The sequence below is a fragment of the Alnus glutinosa genome, chromosome 7 (genome assembly GCF_958979055.1).
Source record: "Alnus glutinosa chromosome 7, dhAlnGlut1.1, whole genome shotgun sequence".
NCBI lineage: Eukaryota > Viridiplantae > Streptophyta > Magnoliopsida > Fagales > Betulaceae > Alnus > Alnus glutinosa.
In genome coordinates this window covers 27092228-27112998 of record NC_084892.1, presented here as the reverse complement: position 1 = coordinate 27112998, position 20771 = coordinate 27092228, and the positions used below count along the sequence as shown (strand labels likewise).

The following is a 20771-nucleotide window of genomic DNA, read 5'->3' as shown; positions in this document are numbered from 1 at the left end:
TTTAAGGGTTAGAGGTACCATTTTGAAAATATGGCCCTAAACCGTAGCATTCTTTTCTCCTATTAGGGTTTAGAGGGGTAGAGGTGTCATTTTGTAAAAGTTGGGTTTAACCTAATCTTCTGCTATAAATACCCCCTGCTAGGCACCACTTAAGACACATCCCAACATTGTACATGGCAGCAGCTGGGTTCTTTGGCTTCTATTCTTTGTAAGTTTTTATTATTATTTTTGTAATAAAATTTAGCATTTTGTTTTTAGTTATGAGAGGTTAATTCTTCAACTAAGGTTGAAGATGAAACCTTGCCATTGATTACATTTACGTTCTTGTTATTTTATTATAAGCTCAAATGTTTTTACCACGAAATTGTTCAAGTCCCAATTCAATCATTTGATTTATGTCTTTTGATTGAATGTTCATTTATTAAAATTGGATATTCATTGTGTTTTAGCCGATGGATACATCGAATGATTTGATTGAAAGAGGATATCCATTGTGATTTGTTTGTCAAAATGGATACATTGGATGATTTAATTTCAATTGAGTATTCGTTGTGATTTATTTAATGGTTGGATTTATTGAATGATTTAATATGCATTTTCTTTGGGACTTTGAACAATCAATAAGGCATAATTGTTTATCGGGTGTTTGAATAAAATACAAGAATGTGTTGTTTGAGATGGCGAGGTGGATTCTAAAACCTTAGTATTTTTTTAATTGTTCTTATTCAATTTTTTAATTTAATTTGTTATTTTGCTTTATAAAAAAATCCAAAAAACTCGGCACTAGGATAAAATAAAATTAGTTTAAATAGAGATTAATTATTGCAACGCAATTCCCTGTGGATTCGACCTCGAACTTGCACACACACTATATTGCAAACGATTCGTGCGCTTGCGAGTATTAAAATTTGCACATCAACCACGTCCTCTCCCACGTCCTTTTCCTCGTCTAGCATAAGAATAACCACGTGAATTATGGGAGCCACGTGAAGCGTGATTATTGAGGAGTGACGTTGGGACACATTCACGCTTGAGAAAGAGATGTCTAGAGCAGTGTTATGGAGCTCAATTCGTTGTTCATGGGTCAAGAGATGCCCATAGCGATCCTCTAGAGAAATAGGATCAACACGAGTGCTTATTGAAGTGACCAATGAGTCATAGTTAGTGCTTAACCCAGCCAGAATGTAGGTGATAACTTCAGACTCTTTAAGAGGCTCATCTATGGCAGCTAGCGTATGAGCCAAAGTCTGGGCTTTTTGAAAGTAGTCAGCAATAGAGGAGTCACCCTTCTTGAGGGTAGCAAGTTGAAGCCGAATCTGCATGATACGAGCTTTGGACTGGGAAGCAAACATCTTCTCCAAGGTAGTCCAAACATCAAGCAATTTTTGTAACCCAACAACATGGGTAAAAACAATTTCAGACAGAGTGGAGATAATAGCACTCAATATGAGTTTATATTGTTGAACCCAAAATTGGTATTCAGGATTGGGGACCAAAGTAGTGGAGGAAGTGGGGCTAGGTACAAGTTGAGGTGGACAAATAATAAAGCCATCCACATATCCAAACAGCTCATGTGCTTTAAGATAAGAAGTCATTAGAAAACGCCAAAGCATGTAATTGTCTCAGGTTAATTTTAGGCTGATATGGTGATGGAGATTGGCTAATAGTATGGGACTAGAATTGGAGGTGACAGTGGAGGATGAAGACTCAGATTGAGTGGAGGAAGTCATTGAAAAAATATTAATTCGTGAGTTGTGTAGGCTCTGATACCATATAATGACAAATAAATTGTAGTGAAAACAGCCCAAGAGAAGACGCTAGGCAGGCTTTGTATATATACTTGTATACATCTATGGTAGGTAACAAAGAACAAGAAACGTACATGTGTAAGAAATGAAAATGTCTCATTTAAAACAATAATGACGTGTATGTAACTGAAAAGGAAATTGAATATTGAAGAGTCATGGGCGGAACCAGGATTTTTAGTAAGGGGGACGACCGGATGAATTTATATAAATACATAACTACATACGTACATAAATACATGTAGTTTTTATCTATGTGTGTGTTTGCATGTGTTTATATAAAATAAAAAATACAAAAGCCTTAAATTTAATTATATATTAAATTGTAAGTCATTGTTGTATACAAAAGTTACATGTCATAGAAAAGAGAACTTTCCTTTGAAATACACAAGTTTCCTATTTTTCTATAGACATATACTAAAAACAAAGATCTCAAAAAACATAACTTCGATTGCTGATGAAATAAAATTCATCCATTATCATCTTTAAAGTGAAATTCTTAGCAATTTCTTTCTCAATATAAACTACCATATGGTCTACAAGAAACTCATCTTCCATTCTACTACGCAATCTAATTTTTATAAGTTTCATGGCAAAAAAAGCTCATTCTGTAGTTGTAGTAGAAACAATGAGAGCCAACACTAGCCGAATCAACCTGTCAATCAAATGATAGATTATTTACTTTCCCGAATCTGCCAATCCTCTACATAACTCAGACAATGTAGACATATTTGGAAAATCTGAATGCTTTGGCACATCAAGCTTATAATGCTCCAATTGAAATTTCAAACAAAATCTTTCTTGCTTGTTGAAATCTTTAGGATAAAACTTCTCAGCTAATTTGCATATATCATCAATCTTAAATGATTTGTATGCATCTTTCAGGCTTAAAGCAACGCTAAAAGTGAGGAGTTCTACAGCATGCTCACCAAATCTATTTTTCAATTCTTGTAAATGAAAGTTTATTGCAGCAGTAAATATATCAACTCTAAAATGATGCTCAACTATTGTCAAAGACCCTTCATCTTGACGACAAGATCGACCTCGAGCACTATTGTAATGAGCATTTATATCAGGAATATCAATATCATTTTCTTCACAAAATGATTTAATAGTAGCAAGCAAAGGCTCCCACCCATCTTCTCTCCTCTGTTGAATAAGTAATTGTGTAGTTGAAACTTGACTCACAGCATTTAAAATGTCTATAGATTTTTGTTGCAAAATTTGACACAACATATTACATTGCATTTCATCTTATAAGTTTATAGGAAATTCTCATATTTGCGGACATAATCCTGGATCACGTTGAAAAGTAGTAGCATCCATTTCTTTAGGTTGAATTTTTGGACATTTGGAGGGACGCTTATCGGTCACTAAAGCTTCAATTTCTGTTGCTAGAGGTGTATCAGTATTGACTTTTGAGTGACTCTCATCTTCTTTTTTAAAGAATGAATCAAATGTTTTTAACTTGCCTATGTTTTTCTTAACTTTAAGAAAAATTTATGGATCAAGAATTAACCTGAAAAATTTCTAGACGTATAAGATTTTTGTTAGAATTTCATTATAATTTTTATTACTACTAACAAGTGATATTTATTATAGTTTTTACTGCCACCAACAATAAAAAAGATTGTATAATTTTTTTACATCAAAGTACCAATTCGATTCGAAATTATAATTTCAAATTTTCACGATATCACAAACACACAATAATATAAACTACTAGTAAAATAAACTAAGCACAATTTATAGGGTCAAAGAAAAAGAGTACCTTTGAGCGTAGACTCATTCTCTTAACAAGATCCCCCAAAACACGCAACAACAACAATGATGAAAGTCAAGTCATAACAATGTTGCAACGTCCAAAGCCTAAATAATAAACCCATTTAAAAGTCAGAACATATTTGATCAAATATATAAAAGAGAATTACCAAGAGTGTCTTGCAACATGAATGTATTTTAATGGGCAAGATTATCTTACAAATCCATTAATCTCTTAAAGTCAAAGACAATGAGAACTAAATAAAAGAGTTACAAAAAATAACATATTTCCTTACATCATTGATTATATTCTCCTCATGGAGTCATGGTCTCATGGACCTCATCGTATAACACTATGTCTATAAGAGTTAGTAAGACTATAACAATATTCAATATCACAACAGATTCATTGGATCATCTTGTTTGTCGCGACTGATTCATCAAGTTCCCTAGAATTGCCAATACATGTTGTGCAGCCATAACCAACAATATGAAAGCCTAGCTTGTTCAAGTAGTTTTGCAAACCACTATAAATACACACGAGAAAAAAGACTATGGGTTAAATAAGTTGAGTTGAGTTGTTTAATGATCAGGTAATCAAAGGACAAATTGGGCATACCTCTAAAATCTGAATGTTCAGCAATCTCAACATAGGCTACACAGCCTACACCTACACAGCAACAAAATCTTTCCATTAGATTAAATTCCGCAAAACTTTTGATCAATTTTGACCTCTATTCCACTAATCAGGATTCAGCATCAAAATCCAGGAACATTTTATAGCCTATAGACATTTCAATCAGACTCATCAAAGGATTAGTATTATAGTAACCTACTATTTACTAACCTTCTATCAGGACTCAGGTTATCGACTTGGAAATTGGGATCCAAATCTCTTGTAGTTGTAGAGAATCACAGCGGGAGACTAGGAGTCCTCAAGCCTCAAGACTCAAGAGATCAACTCATCAACATGAAGTGATATACGCTCACAGACTCACTGTTCTCCTTCACTGAGTTTGGTTTCCATCAATAAAAAATAAAAAAAAATAAAAAATAAAAAAACACACACACACATAACCTTAAAGTGGGCATGGTTGATATTTGATAACTTGTTAACCACAAGAACAAGAGGAAAAGGCAAAAAGGCCCAATAGGGGAGGATAGAATAAAAACTTGTGAGAGCCGGAGGGCGGCGGAGAGGAACTGACTACCAAGTATTGAGGAAGGAGAGCCCAGGCACCCAGCGATGGCGTCGTGACTCGTGGGCCTCGTGGCGATTTGTTCTTCTAGTTTTCTTGATTTCTCTCTGGAATGTCACTCTTAGAACTCTCAATCTTGGAGTCTTGGTGCAGACAGCAGATAGGTAGGGGGGTGTGCAGTCGTGTAGGGGGTTGTCCTTAATTGCAGACATGTAGGCTTCACAGGCTTGTGATTTATGACTTGTGAGCTTAGACCAAAAAAAAAAAAAAAAAGGAAACTAAGTTTGGATATTTGGTTAGAAGCTAACGGTACAAAATCAGGGATATTTTTGGCTTTTCAAAATAAGAGAGGGGTCAAAACATTAAAATAAAAATAAAAATAAAAAAAGTTTGGATATTTGGTTAGAAGCTAACGGTACAAAATCAGGGATATTTTTGGCTTTTCAAAATAAGAGAGGGGTCAAAACATTAAAAAAAAAAATGGAAGGACAAATTTATAAATTTACAAATTTTAAAGAGAATTTTAAAATTTTTGGGACAACATTCGCCCCTAGCATGCATGTGGGTCGGCCCCTGATTGAAGACAAAAAAGCGTTGCTGTCGATTGCTGCGTAACTTCTCATTTGATGCAGTAGCTCTATTGCTGCATAACTTCTCTTTTAGTACAGTAACAACAATGGCTCCATTTAATGCAGTAGCATTAATAGTCTCAATAGTCAGCCACACGTTTTATTCAAATCCAATCCAATTCAAGTACTCAAGCGACTGGCAAATTGTCATAGAGTAATGATTCACTACCACCTAAATATACAACTTTTCACCACATTGTCTATGTGGTAAGGTGGCCCTCACCTTAATTTATTTTTAAAAAATTAAAAAACTCAAAAAGTAGTGGGGACCACCTTACCACATAGGCAATGTGGTGAAAAGTTGTATATATTTAGATGGCATTGAATCATTACTCAATTGTCGTATCCTTCCCCACCGCGTTCGCTTTTGCTGTAGTCATCGAGCGTGGGGCAGGCGCCAATGGCCTCGCTTTCACAATCTCTCCCACAAAACAGCTTCCTGGGCCGCCCCAGACCCTTATCTTGACCTATTCAAAACCGCCCTGCGCCCTCTTCCCTCCTTCGCCGAAACCAGAAAGGCCGACCTTCTGATATATGGTAAAGAAAAAAAAAAATTGCACACGCGGTAAGGGGTGTTTCTTCACTCTTTCCAGGATGGCAGGAACCATTTTCTATCATTCTTCGATCCTTTCACTCTCCCCATAGTTTTCTCTCCATGAAACCTGTCCGTCTATATATACGATGCTTCACATGCACCTTTCCTTTGTGGATGTAATTTCGATCTTAAGTTCCATAGTTATCATAGCATTTTAAGAGATACTAAAACTATTATTTGCCGGCGTGGTGTCCAATTGCTAGATTCCTATACATTTCTGAATACTCTACTAGTTCTAGCTGTACTTCAGGCACTAGCAGAACCAAGAAATTTTACTTTGGGGGTGTTTTGGTTACCAACAACAGCGAGGTCTACACTATTGGCTTTGGGATATGTCTTCCCAACCACAGTTTACATCACAGTTGCCTCTTGGCCATTTATTACTCCGCCTAAGATATTCTTTCCTTATTATCCTGAAGCCACTGTCTTCCTGGCCCGTTGTAACTCTAGAATTTGCTGGGAAAGTAGCAGAGTACGTCGTCTTGTGGTTGAGAGTGACATACTTAACAGATGTCTGGAAATTTTCCACTAAGCGGGCTGCTAAATTTGTAAATGTGTCTACGGGTGTAGAGACCATAATGCCTATAGGCATGGCGTTCCTCGTAGATGTTTTCTTGGGTCACCATGGCATGCTCAAGATCTCCAGCATTATGTATAGCTTTGTAAGTTTTCAAATCTTCCCTCATGCTTTCGTACGGGGGTGAAAAATCAGAAGATTTACTAATTATTTGATTTCACTATAGGGGATGGTGTTCTTGTTTTTGTTAGCACGATATTCTGAACCAATTCATGAAGGCAGCCGGCCACGTTGCATCTCAATCGTTGTGTTCTGCATATCATCACTCCTCATAGCCAATGGGCTATCTGGTCATAAGGTATCCTCGAGTTCTGTCCAAGAGCAAGAAAAGTCGATCCAAACAGAGAGTACTGAACAAGACGATATAGAAAGGAAAAAGGCAGGAAAATTTAGACGCTTCTTTAGGAGATCTACACGCTTCTTCGCTCCGATTCTTCTCGTCTTTGTGCTTACATTTATGCCATGGCGATGGCCATTGCCTTCCCAATTTGGGATAGCAGCAACAGGGATGGTAGTAGCAAGTGGTCTGTTCATGAGCTTCTCACGCTTATACAAATATGATAAACCACAGGGGAGTCCTCTCACCACTCTTTCTAGAGTCTTTGTAGCCTCTATTTCCAAGATGTTTATTACCCTCCCACCGGATGATCAACTCCATGAAAATCCACGTAGTTCTCACTATTTGCCTCACACCAAGGGCCTCAGGTTCGATCTCTCTCAACCTAGCTAGAAACTTGATCGTTGAATTAGGGAAAATGCGAATGTAACTTTTAGCAATACTTAAATAAATTAATATTTTACTTATTACACAATTCATGATTGTCAATCATGAAAAGTTATTGTTTCATAGAATAATCTAGATTTGGATTACTCGAAGGAAAAAAAAAAAAAAAAGTAAGTAAATTTAGTGAGATAAGAAAGAAGTAAATGTAGTGAAGTATGACTTTGAGATAATATATATATATATATATATATATATATAGCGCTAGCTGTACGCATATTGCATACAATGATTTTCCCAACTTTGTAATGCAGGTTCCTTGACAAGGCTGCCATTGTAGTCACAACCCAACCCGTAAAGCAACAAGAACAAAATAGATGGGGACTTTGCAGTGTAACAGAAGTAGAGGAAGTAAAAATCTTTATACGCATGATACCTTTGTGGATTACGTTTATCATGTATGGGCTCGTGTCATCGGTTGGAGACACTTTTTTTATTGAGCAAGCATACAATTTGGAAGCATCCAAATTGTATAAAAAATATGACCTTTCTTTTTTGCTACTAATCTTCCAGAAAATTGCAGAATACATGTTCGAAATAGTCACTCAGAAGTTAATTAAAAAGGGATCAAGAAAATATGCAGCCGCAATTGGAAACATAGCAGCAACGATAATTTCTATACTTTGTTGTATCACGGCTGCTGTAGTGGAGATCAAGAGGCTGGAGGAGATCAAGAGGCTGGAGGAGAGGCTGGAGTTTTTCAAAAGGAATGGGTTAATTCACAAACCTGATGAGCAAATCCCAATGAGCATGTTCTGGCTTCTTCCACAGTTTTTTCTTCTTGGTGCCCTTGATGGAATCTCTCATAACCTTCTTAGTGATTTCAGCATTGCTTGTTTCTCCAACGGAGAAGTTCCTGACTCCATTAGCTCCTACTTGCGAATTTTCAGCGATAGTGTATTCGGAATTGGAATTTTGGGTGGTGCCCTTTCAATTTATATAGTGGGTATGGTCGAACCAAGTTGGTTTGGGCAGACACTGAACGATAGTCGTTTGGATAAGTACTATTGGACACTGACAATTCTCAGTTACATAAATCTTGTCTTCTCCACCCTGGTGGCATTTTGGTACTGCTATCGACACGAGGCAATTGAAGAGTCTCAATTATCTGCCCAGACTGAAAATGATGATATGCAATGCAATGTTGCTGTTGTTGTGGTATAGGGAAAGTTATGCGTCTGTGAATCATAATTTTATAAGATATATATGGTCCTTTTTTTTTTTTTGAAGAAAGACATATATGGTCTTTGATTATGCTTGGAACTTGTAGAACCTGTAGCATGGTGCATTTGGTTTAATGTTAGGTTTTTGGTGGAGAATATATTATTGTACACATTTAGAATTATTAGGCCCTCATCATTTAATATATGACTTTCTATTGTAGTGACCCTAAATTTACAATTCTATCTCTTAATTCTTGCAATTACATATTATATATATTAGATGAGGGTTTCTATTGAGATGTGGGAAAGTTTTAATTCTTTTTGTGCTGTTTCAATTTTGTGGGTACAGGTAGGGATAGAGTCAGAGAACTCGGTTACGAAATAGATATTTTCTCATTTTGCACTGTCACAGTTGATAAACTTGGAAATTTCACCGACTTTTTCCATCAATTTTTATTTTCGTCATCGACATGTCTGTGAAGGTGGCAGCCAGTAATTTCGGTAGAATGCTTATAATCATCTCAAAACAACGCCATTTTAGATGATAAATAAATAATAATTCAAAACAACGTCATTTCAATATACGGTAATATCAAGTCAGTGTCAGTCGAAATATCGACTTTTCAAAAGTTATTTCAGCCTACCCAACCAACTTCATCAGAATTTTTTTTTTTTAAAAAAAAAAGGGTTCTACCACCTACCTGCCGTTAGTTAGGTTGTGTTAGGCGATGTCCGTCGGCACTCGGCCGGCAGGTGATAGGCGGTTTTTTGGCACTCTAGGTACAGGAGAATTTGGGTCTCAATTCTCAAAGATACTCTCTGTATTCTCAGTTTATTTTGTAATGTAATTGTTTTTTGGGTTTGTATACTTCATTGTTGGCCCTTTTGGAAATCATTTTAAGGGAGTCAAAAGCTGGAGACGTGTATAAACTGCGAAGCTTGAGCCCAATGCTTAGGACTGATGGGCTTTGGTTGAGTTATTCTTGGGCTCGCCCCAAAGCCGTTTATAAACGGCGAATCATCGCCTACACTCCAGTTCCACAGGGTAACGAGCTTTAAGTCAACCAAGGGTCAACTCTCACTATCTCTCTCCCAGAAATTGCGCTCTTTTACTGCTAACACGATGTACCTACGCCTGCACTTGTCTTTCCAGGCAACATCTTCTATGGCTTCTTTTATTTCATTTTTCTCTAGCTCTCTCCAAGAAATTAACCTCTCATTTTTGTGCAATGATTCATACCATTCCTTATTTGGGTATAATTTTGATCTCAACTTCACTCATCATACTCTTTTAGGAGATCCTAAAAGCTAACCATTTGGAGGTAAGCATCGTTTGTACACTCCATGGTTTCTCTTCTCCACTCATGTGCTTTTGACCTTCTGTTTTTGTAGTCCTAACTCTGTTCTTGCAAATTTGATTTCTCGTTTGCAAGTTACTTAATTGGGTCCTTCTATCTTAGAATTTTGTACTTTAATGTTCTTGTTCCGACCAATTCTTCTGTCTTTGTACTACAGAAAGCCGAGGTTACTGGTGAACATGGCATCGAATTTCAGAGTAACAGGTATTTGAATGAGCACATCTCATTAATGGGTTCCAGAGAAATCGCATGCTTGAGATCTCATTTTGACTGTAGAATTATTTGATTGTTTTTGTTTTTTTTTTACTGGTTATATGCTTAAGGCACCTTCTTGCTCTTCGATTGCAGTTCTGGTATGGGCTGACATACTAGTGGGGTACGCCATTTGGGTGATGACGACATACTTAACAAATGTATGGAAACTTAACGTCATACATGCTGCTGCAATTGTAAATGTGTTTACGGGCGTAGCATTCATAATGCCTATAGGCATGGCCTTCCTTGTAGATGCTTTCCTAGGCCACTATTGCATGCTCTTGCTCTCCAGTCTTGCTTACTGCTTTGTAAGTTTCTAGAATTTCCCTCGTTTTATACTTATTTGATCTACTAAACTACCTACAGTAATAGTGCCACACTTTTGCTTAAATTGCTTTAGTTATATTCTCGCTTCATATGCCATAGTAATATAGGCCCAGCAAGGAAGAATGGATAATCAATGAGAAACATCATCTAAATAATATCACTCCATGATCATAGTTACATGTGTTAATCATTTTGAGCGAGGAATGTTATGCTGCATGAAGGGTAAGGCTTTTCTTTTCGCTTTGTTTAATTTTTTGTCCACTGCAATAAAGTTACTGGTGTCAAACAAGTCTCGTATGTTTATCAGTGTTTGATCCTCCTATGACAGTGTAATTAGTCTGAAAATGTTACCCAATTCATTCGTTTGCATCGATCATACTGGTTTTGACAGATTCATAGGACTTTCCACCAGAATATGTACTAATAATTTGGTGTGACAACAGGGGATGAGCTTATTGGCAATGTCGACACCACCAGTCCTTTCTAGATATGCAGGCAACTGTGATAAATACAAGTCAGATTGCATTGGTGATACCCAAAAGGCTCTGTTCTATACAGCATTAGCCCTCATAGCTGTTGGGATATCTGGTCATACGACATCCTTAGAGTCTTTCAAGAAGCAACAAGAAGAGCTAGACCAAACATCAAATGGTCAAGTTGATCTAAGGAGGAGACTGCTAGACCTCTTTGCTAACATTGTTGTTCTTCTCCTCCCAATTGTTGGAGGAATTGCGCTTCCATATATAAACCCGTGGTCTGTCCGATTTGGAATACCAGCAATATGCACAGTAGTTGCAACTTTTCTGTTTATAAGTGGTTCACTTTCATACAGACATGCTGAACCACAAGGGAGTCCTCTCACAACTGTTTTTAGAGTTTTTGTAGCCTCTGCTTCCAAGATGTTCCATCAGCGCCCCCTACACGCTAATCAGTTCTATGAAAATCATCAAGGTAGTCTCGACTCTGTGCCTCAAACCCCAAGCCTCAGGTTCTCTTTCTCTCTCTCTCTCTCTCTCTCTCTCTCAACCTTGAAACTGGATGATTCAAATTGTTAACTATTTTAACAATTTCTTTTATGAATAACTGTTTTGCAATTTACTAATCTCTAGTACTTTGCAGGACAAAATGTACTCGGCTGTTGGTTTTAACTTACAAAATTTATTATCAAGCTGTACACAAATAGCCTAAAATGTTTTCTTAAACATAATTTTTTTATGCAGGTGCCTTGACAAGGCTGCCATTATAATCCCAACCCAAACTCCAGAGCAACAAGAACAAAATAGATGGAAACTTTGCAGGGTGACAGAAGTAGAGGAAACAAAAATTTTTATACGCATGATACCTATGTGGATGACTTTCATTATGTGTGGGGTCGTGAGTTCCATAGGAGCCACTTATTTTCAAGAACAAGCAAACAAAATGAATCCCAAGGTTGGAAGATTGAAGGTCCCTCTTACTATTCTACTAATCTTCTACGACATTGCCAAATCATTGTCTGCTAAATTCTATGTCAAAGTAGCTAAAAAGTTTACAGGAAAATATGCAGCCCCGATTGGAATGATAGTAGCAATGTTATTTTCTATACTATGTTGTATCACGGCTGCAATAGTGGAGACAAGGAGGTTAGGTGTGATCAAAAGGCATGAGCTACTTGACAACCCTGATAAGGAAATCCCAATGACCATGTTCTGGCTTCTTCCACAGTATCTCCTTCTTGGTGCCCTTGATGGATTCGCCGGTTACCTTCTTGGTGACCGTGATGAAATCTCTGGTTTCGGCATTGCTTGTTTCTTCATCGGTCAAATTCCTGCCTCTATGAGCCCCTGCTTGCTATTTTTCACCCGAGGTGTATTTGGAGCAGGATTTGTGGGTAGTGTGCTTTCGGTTTATGTGGTGGGTAAGGTCAAACCAAGTTGGTTTCAGGACACACTGCATAAAAGTCGCTTGGATAACTACTATTGGACACTGGCAGTGTTGAGTTCCATAAATCTTTTCCTCAGCATCTGGGTGGCAATTTGGTACAGCTATCAACACTCATCAATTGATGAGATTAGAACTCCAGGGTATCAAGAATCTGTCACACCTTATAATGAAGATGAACACTGTTGTTCTTTTAACTTCTCCCTTTGTTGTTAATGTTTCCAACTAGACAAACAAAGTGAAACTACACAAGACTCAAAACTCTTTGTTAATTGGAGTTTCTCTAGTACCAAGCTGACCCCTCTAGCGCCTTCCAACTCCTTTGTACTTTACATATATATCACAATGATCAATAACCTCAATCAAGCTTGCATGTGGTTTGATATGGGAAATCTAATACATTTTCAGCTCGAAAAATGGATGTAGACCTCACCGCTATTTCATTTTCTATCACATATTATTCACTCAACTGGTAAGAAAGATTTTAGTGGTGTTAAAATTGTGAGAAGCGGCACGGTGGCTAAAATGGATTAGGCTTAGGCCTAAGCGGGTCATGGTTGAGTTGTTTGGACTTAGATTACGGGCTATTATTATTACACAATAACATTTTTTTTTCTTCATTATTTTATTATTCCTACTTTTTACTATTCTTTGCCAAAACGTTTCTTCAAAAAAAAAATTTAAATTATAATGAAATTAAAAAAAAAAAAATCAAACACATAGCGCGAATTCTAAGCCAAATTGTATTTAAAGGCGAAATATTCTACTACTACTTTTTCCTTACCTTTCCGCAGGTGGGGGCCGGGTATAACTTTGATTTCAAGTATGCTTATCGTCATTTTTTAAGAGATTCTAAAGCTAACTATTTCTTGGAGGCTTATGATCATCATTTTTTAAGAGATTCTAAAGGTAACCATTTCTTGGAGGTAAGCATACTTGTAAACTTTATGGTTTCTTGCATGCATTAATTAGAGCATGTTTTCTCCACATACGCTCTTCTTGCAACTTTGAACATGTTACCCACTTCCAAAATATCAGGTATGTATTTGAACATGATGATTTTATACACTTTGTGATTACTGCTTTCAATGCTTAAGCCACCTCAAGTTTTGGTTTTTTCTGTACTGGTATATATATGCTTAATTAAGGCACTAGCTTTCTTCTGCTGCCTCTTCCATTGCAGTTCTGTTATGGGCTGACTTACTTGCGTGGTACGCCATGTGCGTGATGATGACATACTTGACAAATGTCTGGAAGCTTGACCTCACCCAAGCTGCTGCAATTGTAAATGTGTTTACTGGTTCAGTCAACATAATGCCTATAGCCATGTCCGTCCTCGCAGATGCTTTCCTGGGTCACTATCGCATGGTCTTGCTCGCCAGTCTTGCTTACAGCTTTGTCAGTTTTCAAAACTTGATTTCTTCATTTTTGACGTATTTCTACTGAAATACCAGTACTGCTAAATTTCTTCAATTTTTTTCGTCTACCAGAAGATGTACTAACTACGTGGTGTCACTGCAGGGGTTGAGCTTCTTGGCAATGTCAACACTACCAGCCCTTTCGAATGATGCAGATTGCATTGGTGATACCCAAAAGGCTCTGTTCTACACAGCATTAGCCCTCATATCTGTTGGGAAATCAGGTAATCTGACATCTGTAAAGTCTTTCCTGGACCAACAACAAAAGGATATCAAAACACTGGGTGATGAAGAGGTAGAAAGGAAACTGCCATGGAAATTGGCAGCCATGTTGGCTTTGATTCTTCTGTCAATTTTTGGAGGCATTGCACTTCCATTTATAAAGCCATGGTCCGTGCGATTTGGAATACCAGCAATATGTACTGTAGTGGCAACTCTTGTGTTCATGAGTGGCTCATCTTCATACATACATCATCCGCCGCAGGGGAGTCCTCTCACAACTGTTTCAAGAGTCTTTGTAGCCTCTGCTTCCAAGATCTTTTGTCGTCTCCCACCGGATGCAAAGCAGCTTTATGAAAAACATCAACCAAGTGAAGGTCTTCACTCTGTGCCTCACACCCGGAGCCTCAGGTTCTTTCTCATGAACTTCATGATTTTAAATCATTTATTTAAAAATCCAAGTGCCCATATATTTGCATCTAGAGTCATTAGAATGTAGAATGACCTCACCAATGTTCATGATATTCGTTAATTAGAAACTAATTTTAGATTTTTGTACGACTTATTCTACAATTTACCAACTTCCATGCAATACTTCGGAGGCCGGTCAAGTGTACTCAACTGGTATGTTAGGGAGATTGACATCTTGGAGAGCTTTCCACTTGTAACGAATGTGTTCCCAAGTAACTTATACAAATTATCAATTTTCGCACCTTATATTACCACCAAAGCAACTTTAGTAATTTTGATAACTCCATCTCTGGATGAATAAGTATAGGGAAAAAAATATTAAAATACCCCTTGAACTAACAGCCGATTTTAGAATAGTCTCCTGAATTTTTTAGTGCACTAATATGATCCATCAAACTACCAAAGTGTGCCAAAAATGCCACTTTTGTCAAAATATTCCTATAATACCCTTATTTTCTTAAAAACTAAAAAAACTTTTAAAAAAAAAAAAAAACTATTAATATAAGACTAAAAAAATTAAAGAAATTATAAACTTACAAAAATTATAAAAAAAATAATTAACTTTAAAAAAAATTAAAATTAAAATTAAAATTTTTTAGTAACATTGACACATGCCATCATTTTATTGGTATTAACTTTGACAATAACATAATCCGTCAAGTATTTTGACGGAATTTGGCTACAATAACTAAATTGTTATTTTTTGTCTACCATGTAGACCTTTGAATTATTTTTTATACCGCAATAAGAGATTTGTAATTTAGGCCAACCACATTGATTGATTTTACATTTATCATTTTTTTCTTTTTTTTAGAAAAAAGATATAGTTTTTTTTTTAACTTTTTTAATTTTTAGATTTTAAGAGACTAGGGGTATTATATGAATATTTTGACAAAAGTGGTCTTTTTGGCACACTTTGGTAGTTTGATGGATCACATTAATACACTTGAAAATTCAAAAGGCTGTTCTAAAATCGGCTATTAATTCAGTTGGTTTTTTTATATTTTTCCCATAATTATATCTCAAAGAATCAAATGTGCCTAAAGATATCAAATTTTTCTTAAGTTCTTAAATATATCTAACATTAGTGATTGTTTTCACAACCCCATTAAACATCTTGACTTTTATGGTACATATTCCAATAACTTTACACACCCACCTGAAAAGTAACATTATAGGATTTAAATATCTCAAATCATTACTTATTCAAACACATATGATATAGGCAAGTGGGATCCAAAAGCCAAGTTTTTATAAGAGAAGTTGTACTTCAAGAAACTGAAAGATGCATTAATCTTACTATCATCGGGCTTGTCATTGGCAACACTAACTGAATTTGTCGAGTTTTTTATATTCTTTTTTTATCTTCTAAATCTTGTTTCAATACTCGGCAAAATCTTTTGTAGTGTCAATATTTCTTATTGCAATAATAGCACTCTACATATTTTGTGTCTGGCCGAAATTCTTCATCGATCCTCATTAGCTTGATCATTGACAGATTTTCTTCTTGTTTCATGTGATAAGAGAATGCCAGTCACCTCTTCAAATTCTATAATTTCTTTTTTCATATAATAACGGCATAACTAGATGAATAGATGATCATACAGGGAAACCGACGCTAACAGAAGTATGACTTCAACTTCTTCTTCAATTTCCACTCTAAAATTCAACAACTATGTATCCAACATGTTAAGCTTGTTGAGATGCTCAAACAAATATGCATTTTCATTCATTTGTAAACCATAAAACTGCTACTTCACAAACAACTTATTCGTCAAATTTCTTGCCATGTACAAACTCTAATTTATGCCAAATTGTCTCAATTCTTTCTCCATTAATCACATTATGAATAAACTTATCAGACAAATTTAGAAGGATTGCACTGACAATCTTGGCATCCATCTTTTCCCATTCATTATCATTCATTTTCTGGGATTTCTTAGGCTTTCTCAATAACACCATGTAGACTCCTTGTTAAATCAAAATATCTTCCATCCTTCTCTAACAAAGAAAGAAGTTTTTCTTGCCATTAAATTTAATTCCTCCACTTCATACTTGTACTTGTCATATTTGTTAATATGAATAACAAACCTAAATTTGATACCAATTGTGGGGGAGATTGACACCTTGTGAAGTCTTTCAATAAAACCATAATATCTCATGTTGGAGCGTCACTCAATCTAAATGCTCAAGTCTATGCATATGAGTTTGGTTGGGCCTAACTACAGTACTATATTAATCACTCACACTTGTGGCATATTTTCAAAGTGTGATTTTAATTTTTTACACTCGCATGAGTATGCCCAACATGCATGTTAGTTATGACTTGCAAAATTTATCGTCAAGCTGTAAACGTATTCTCTAAAATGATTTGTAAATGCAGGTACCTTGACAAGGCTGCCATTATAGTCCCAACCCAAACCGTAGAGCATCAAGAACAAAAGAGATGGAAGCTTTGCAGGGTAACAGAAGTAGAGGAAACAAAAATCTTTATACGCATGATACCAATGTGGATGACCTTCACTATGTGTGGGGTCGTGAGTTCAATAGGAGAGACTTATTTTTTAGAGCAAGCAAACAATATGAATCGCAAGGTTGGAAAATTGAAGGTCCCTCTTACAATGCTACCAATCTTCTACAAAATTGCAAAATCAACGTTGGCCAAACTCTACATGAAAGTGGCTGAGAAATTCACTGAAAAGGGATCAGAAAAATATGCAGCCCCGACTGGAAACATAGCTGCAATGCTATTTTCTATACTATGTTGTATTACGGCTGCAAAAGTGGAGACCATGAGGCTAGACGTGATCAAAAGCCATGGGATACTTGACAAACCTGATGAGAAAATCCCAATGAGCATGTTCTGGCTTCTTCCACAGTTTCTCCTTCTTGGTGCCCTTAATGGAATCTCTGGTAAAAGCATCCCTGGTTTCTTCACCGGTCAAGTTCCTGCCTCCATGAGGCCCTTACTGGAAATTTTCACCTGGGTTGCATTTGGAGCAGGAACTGTGGGTAGTGTCCTTTCAGTTCATGTTGTGGGTAAGGTCAGTGAACTGGGAGGGAAACCAAGTTGGTTTCAAGACACACTGAATAAAAGTCATTTGGATAACTACTATTGGACACTCACAGTATCGAGTTCCGTAAATCTTGTCTTGCACATCTTGGTGGCAATTTGGTACCCCTATCAAGACTCGCCACAAGATACAGTCGATCCAAACCAAGTCTAGCTAGTTCCTTTAACCAAATTTCAAAAAAAAAACAAAAAAAAAAATGCCAAAAACAAAAAAGCTAGTTCCTTTAATTTCTCGTGTTCTTTATTTAACCTCTGGGAAAAAAAAAAAAAAAAAAAAAAAAAAAAAAAAAAAAAAAATTTGAAAATTGAAAAACTGTCTACATAACATCAACCCAATTAATTAGTAGTATTATTTCAGTCACGAGGGGGCATGTCACCTCTTGTTATTGATCAAGTCTCACTTCGAGCCGCGCGTATGCTGACCCACTTGGGTTGGTTATGAGTTGAACTGCATGGGCCCAATTGGGCCAAATTGAAGCGTGACGGCGTGGCTAATTAATCCACTTGGATCGATTATCGGATCCGGAAACATAGGTTCGATTTAAGGGTGTAGATCGGGAAAGGCGTGTGAAAGCGCTTAAGCAACGATAGAGGCGCGTGCGGGAGTGTGACACACGTGGACTGACGGCAAGGAATTGTAGGAGGCGCGTGAGGGACTTCTGTCGGCGCGTGTAATGTGTGGAATGACGGACAGGAACAATGAGTGGCATGTGAGAGCACGTGACAAGTTGATTTTGGCTATTTCTGACAGCTTTGTGTAGATCGACTTCCAAGCTTGAGATTCATGTACATGCTGAACGAAAAGGCTGAGATTCGAAGAGCGTAGCAAATGAATGGGTTGGTAGCTAGGAACTCCGGAGGAGTTACCAGAAAAATCGAATGAAAACATTGAAGTCCATGTATGGGAAAGAAGCTTTGATATATACCATAGCGGAACTCTGAAGAGGCTCTATAGCAGAAGCAAGAGAGAGAAAAGATGGACAAAGAATTACGGCTAGTGCTACATTATACTCTCATTAAATTCATTATTTACAATATAAATGTCTTTATTTATAAGGTAGATGAGTGAATACAAGCATGATAATCAAATTATTTTATTACAATCAGCCTTAAATAAAAAATAATTCAATGTCAACCAAATATGAAAATATATATTTTTCATATATTCTAACCAGGTGAAGGATGAGATATTCAGCCACCATAGCATGAACAAATTCCAATACTTCCTATATATTATTACACAATTTTACGATTTCTGTATCTTTCCCTATGTGGGGTATAACTTTGATTTCAAGTATGCTTATTGGTGGTTTTCCTATTCAACACAGTAAAAAGGATTGCATAGGAGGAATCAAACACGGATAGGGTGGGCTCTCCAATAACAAACCCAAACGAAATAAGAATAATAAGTAAAAAATGGGTCCATAAATGACTCCCAATTAATGGGCCATACATGACTCGGTCCTCTGCTTCTTAGGCAAAAAGCTAAGAAATGGTCCGCATAAATTAGTATATAAAGCAAGCCAAAAATTTGACCCACTTGAAAGCTGCAACAACCACTGGAAAGAAGTTGTCGAGGGAGAGGCACAGACATTAATGGTCTAGATCCGTCGAAGAGGAGGTATGAACCTCCGGTCAAAATACCGTCCACAAACCAGACAAAAAACAAAGGGACAACGAGACTAAAACTCACAAACCAAAACAACAATGGGAAAACAAGCAAATAACAAAACAGAAACAAAATACCAGTAGCAATGGCAGTGAGGATAGTTAATGTGGCGGAAAGCATGTTTAGGTTGATTTTTGAAATCTAAATTCTACTAAAAATTTATCCATTTTTTTTTTTTAATTTTGTCTCAAATTCTCTAAAAATCATACAAACATAATTTTAAAAAATAATTTTTCTCGGTATTTATAATTTTAAATATAATAAAATATAAAAGAATACAATACAAAAAAATCGCACATCCAAACAAACCTTAAGGGTGCAACCAGTATAGCATGAACAAATTCCAATACTAGCTTCCTATATATTATTAAACGTACAATTAATAACCGAATTAATCAAACTCATCAAATACAATCTAGGAAGAACTGGTATCTGTATTTGTCTTTCCTATTTGAATGAAATCTTCCCGAGTCTATGCATGATTCGCTTTTCCCATTTGTACGTTTTTTCGAAAATTATTTTTAAATTAAATTATAATGAAAAAAAAAAAATCAGCACATCCCCAGAATTATAAGCTAATTTGTTTTTAAAGGTGAAATATTTTACGGCTTCTTTGCCTTTCAAACTACTATATCTCATTGTCAATGTTTCCTCCCCTCATTTCTCTCACAAATTAATATCTTATCTCTTGAAAACCAGAGCTTCTCTCTCTAAACCCAAAAGTTCAAAACCATTTGTTCTTTTGTTGCCAGGAGAGGGGGGGCCTCAAGCCTCCCTCCTCCTGACTCTGTTGTCTCCCCCTTAACCTTTTGGGTTAAGGTGATTTTTTTGCTCCTCCCTAGGTTTTTCTAGTGAAGGCTAAAGTCTCCTAGCCATTAAGGCTGTGAAGTTTTTGCCCCTCCAATTTAGATCTGATGGTGATTAAGTCTCTCCTAGTCCTCTTGGACTATGGAGGATGTTGTTTTTTAATTTCTTTGGTTTCTGGCAGGAAGGCACTCTCTAGAGGTACCAAAGGGGGAGCAGCCGCTCTGCTCGTGTAACCTATGGTATATTTTGGTCAAGCTTCAGTACTCACCATTCTTGAGGACAAGATTTGTGCATTTCCATCATCTTTTGCTAGACACGTGCCCCTCGGCCTTGTTCGCCGCAGTTCTTTGGTCGAGCCGACACTTAATACGGTCGTATTACCCTTCTGTGATCGGCACGTGGTCATTACGCACCAAGATGTTTGTCACTCTGGGACGCGCGTGATGGCCACGCTCCGTCTTCTTTGTCGTGTCTGGTAGCGCTCGGGGGCCTGTGGTGAATGATTGTTGTTGGGTGTCTTCCGGGGATGGTACGTGTGTTACACGCGCCGTCTCCAGGGGCGGCTTTTTCCGACGACAGCTTTGTTTGGGTTTTTTTTTTTTCCTGTTTTTGACAGTTTGCTTTGTGGAGAGATTAACCTGGTCATTGCTCTTAGTCTAGAATGTTTGTGACCGTTTCCTTGTTCAAGCAAAGGTTTATGTCAACGCAAAGGCACCTTTCTGTTAACTAAGTTTATTTGTAGCA

The 20771-nt window shown here is 36.8% G+C and overlaps 4 protein-coding genes across 5 annotated transcripts; 3 read left to right on the top strand and 1 right to left on the bottom strand.

Moving 5' to 3' along the window:
- Nucleotides 1-2483: 2483 nt before the first annotated feature.
- On the bottom strand, nt 2484-3053 carry LOC133873392 (uncharacterized). The gene has a single exon (XM_062311104.1). The coding sequence runs from the start codon at nt 3051-3053 to the stop codon at nt 2484-2486; it is 570 nt and encodes a 189-aa protein (XP_062167088.1).
- A 3023-nt stretch (nt 3054-6076) lies between these two features.
- Nucleotides 6077-8713, top strand: LOC133874311 (protein NRT1/ PTR FAMILY 5.5-like). Its single transcript, XM_062312206.1, has 3 exons — nt 6077-6651; nt 6733-7271; nt 7602-8713. Exons 1-3 carry the CDS (start codon nt 6322-6324, stop codon nt 8509-8511), a joined length of 1779 nt encoding a protein of 592 aa, XP_062168190.1. The 5' UTR covers nt 6077-6321; the 3' UTR covers nt 8512-8713.
- Nucleotides 8714-9565: 852 nt separating this feature from the next.
- On the top strand, nt 9566-12687 carry LOC133872192 (protein NRT1/ PTR FAMILY 5.5-like). Of its 2 annotated transcripts, XM_062309635.1 has the most exons (5): nt 9566-9832; nt 10026-10072; nt 10217-10431; nt 10894-11438; nt 11671-12687. In XM_062309635.1, the coding sequence occupies exons 2-5, from the start codon at nt 10048-10050 to the stop codon at nt 12584-12586; spliced, it is 1701 nt and encodes a 566-aa protein (XP_062165619.1). In that variant the 5' UTR covers nt 9566-9832; nt 10026-10047; the 3' UTR covers nt 12587-12687. The 2 variants fall into 2 exon arrangements, with proteins under 2 accessions (XP_062165619.1, XP_062165620.1); XM_062309636.1 differs by lacking the exons at nt 9566-9832; nt 10026-10072; nt 10217-10431 and adding an exon at nt 10451-10672.
- Nucleotides 12688-13226: 539 nt separating this feature from the next.
- On the top strand, nt 13227-17828 carry LOC133872251 (protein NRT1/ PTR FAMILY 5.5-like). The gene is made up of 4 exons (XM_062309720.1): nt 13227-13408; nt 13554-13768; nt 13892-14418; nt 16862-17828. Exons 1-4 carry the CDS (start codon nt 13384-13386, stop codon nt 17703-17705), a joined length of 1611 nt encoding a protein of 536 aa, XP_062165704.1. The 5' UTR covers nt 13227-13383; the 3' UTR covers nt 17706-17828.
- Nucleotides 17829-20771: the final 2943 nt, after the last annotated feature.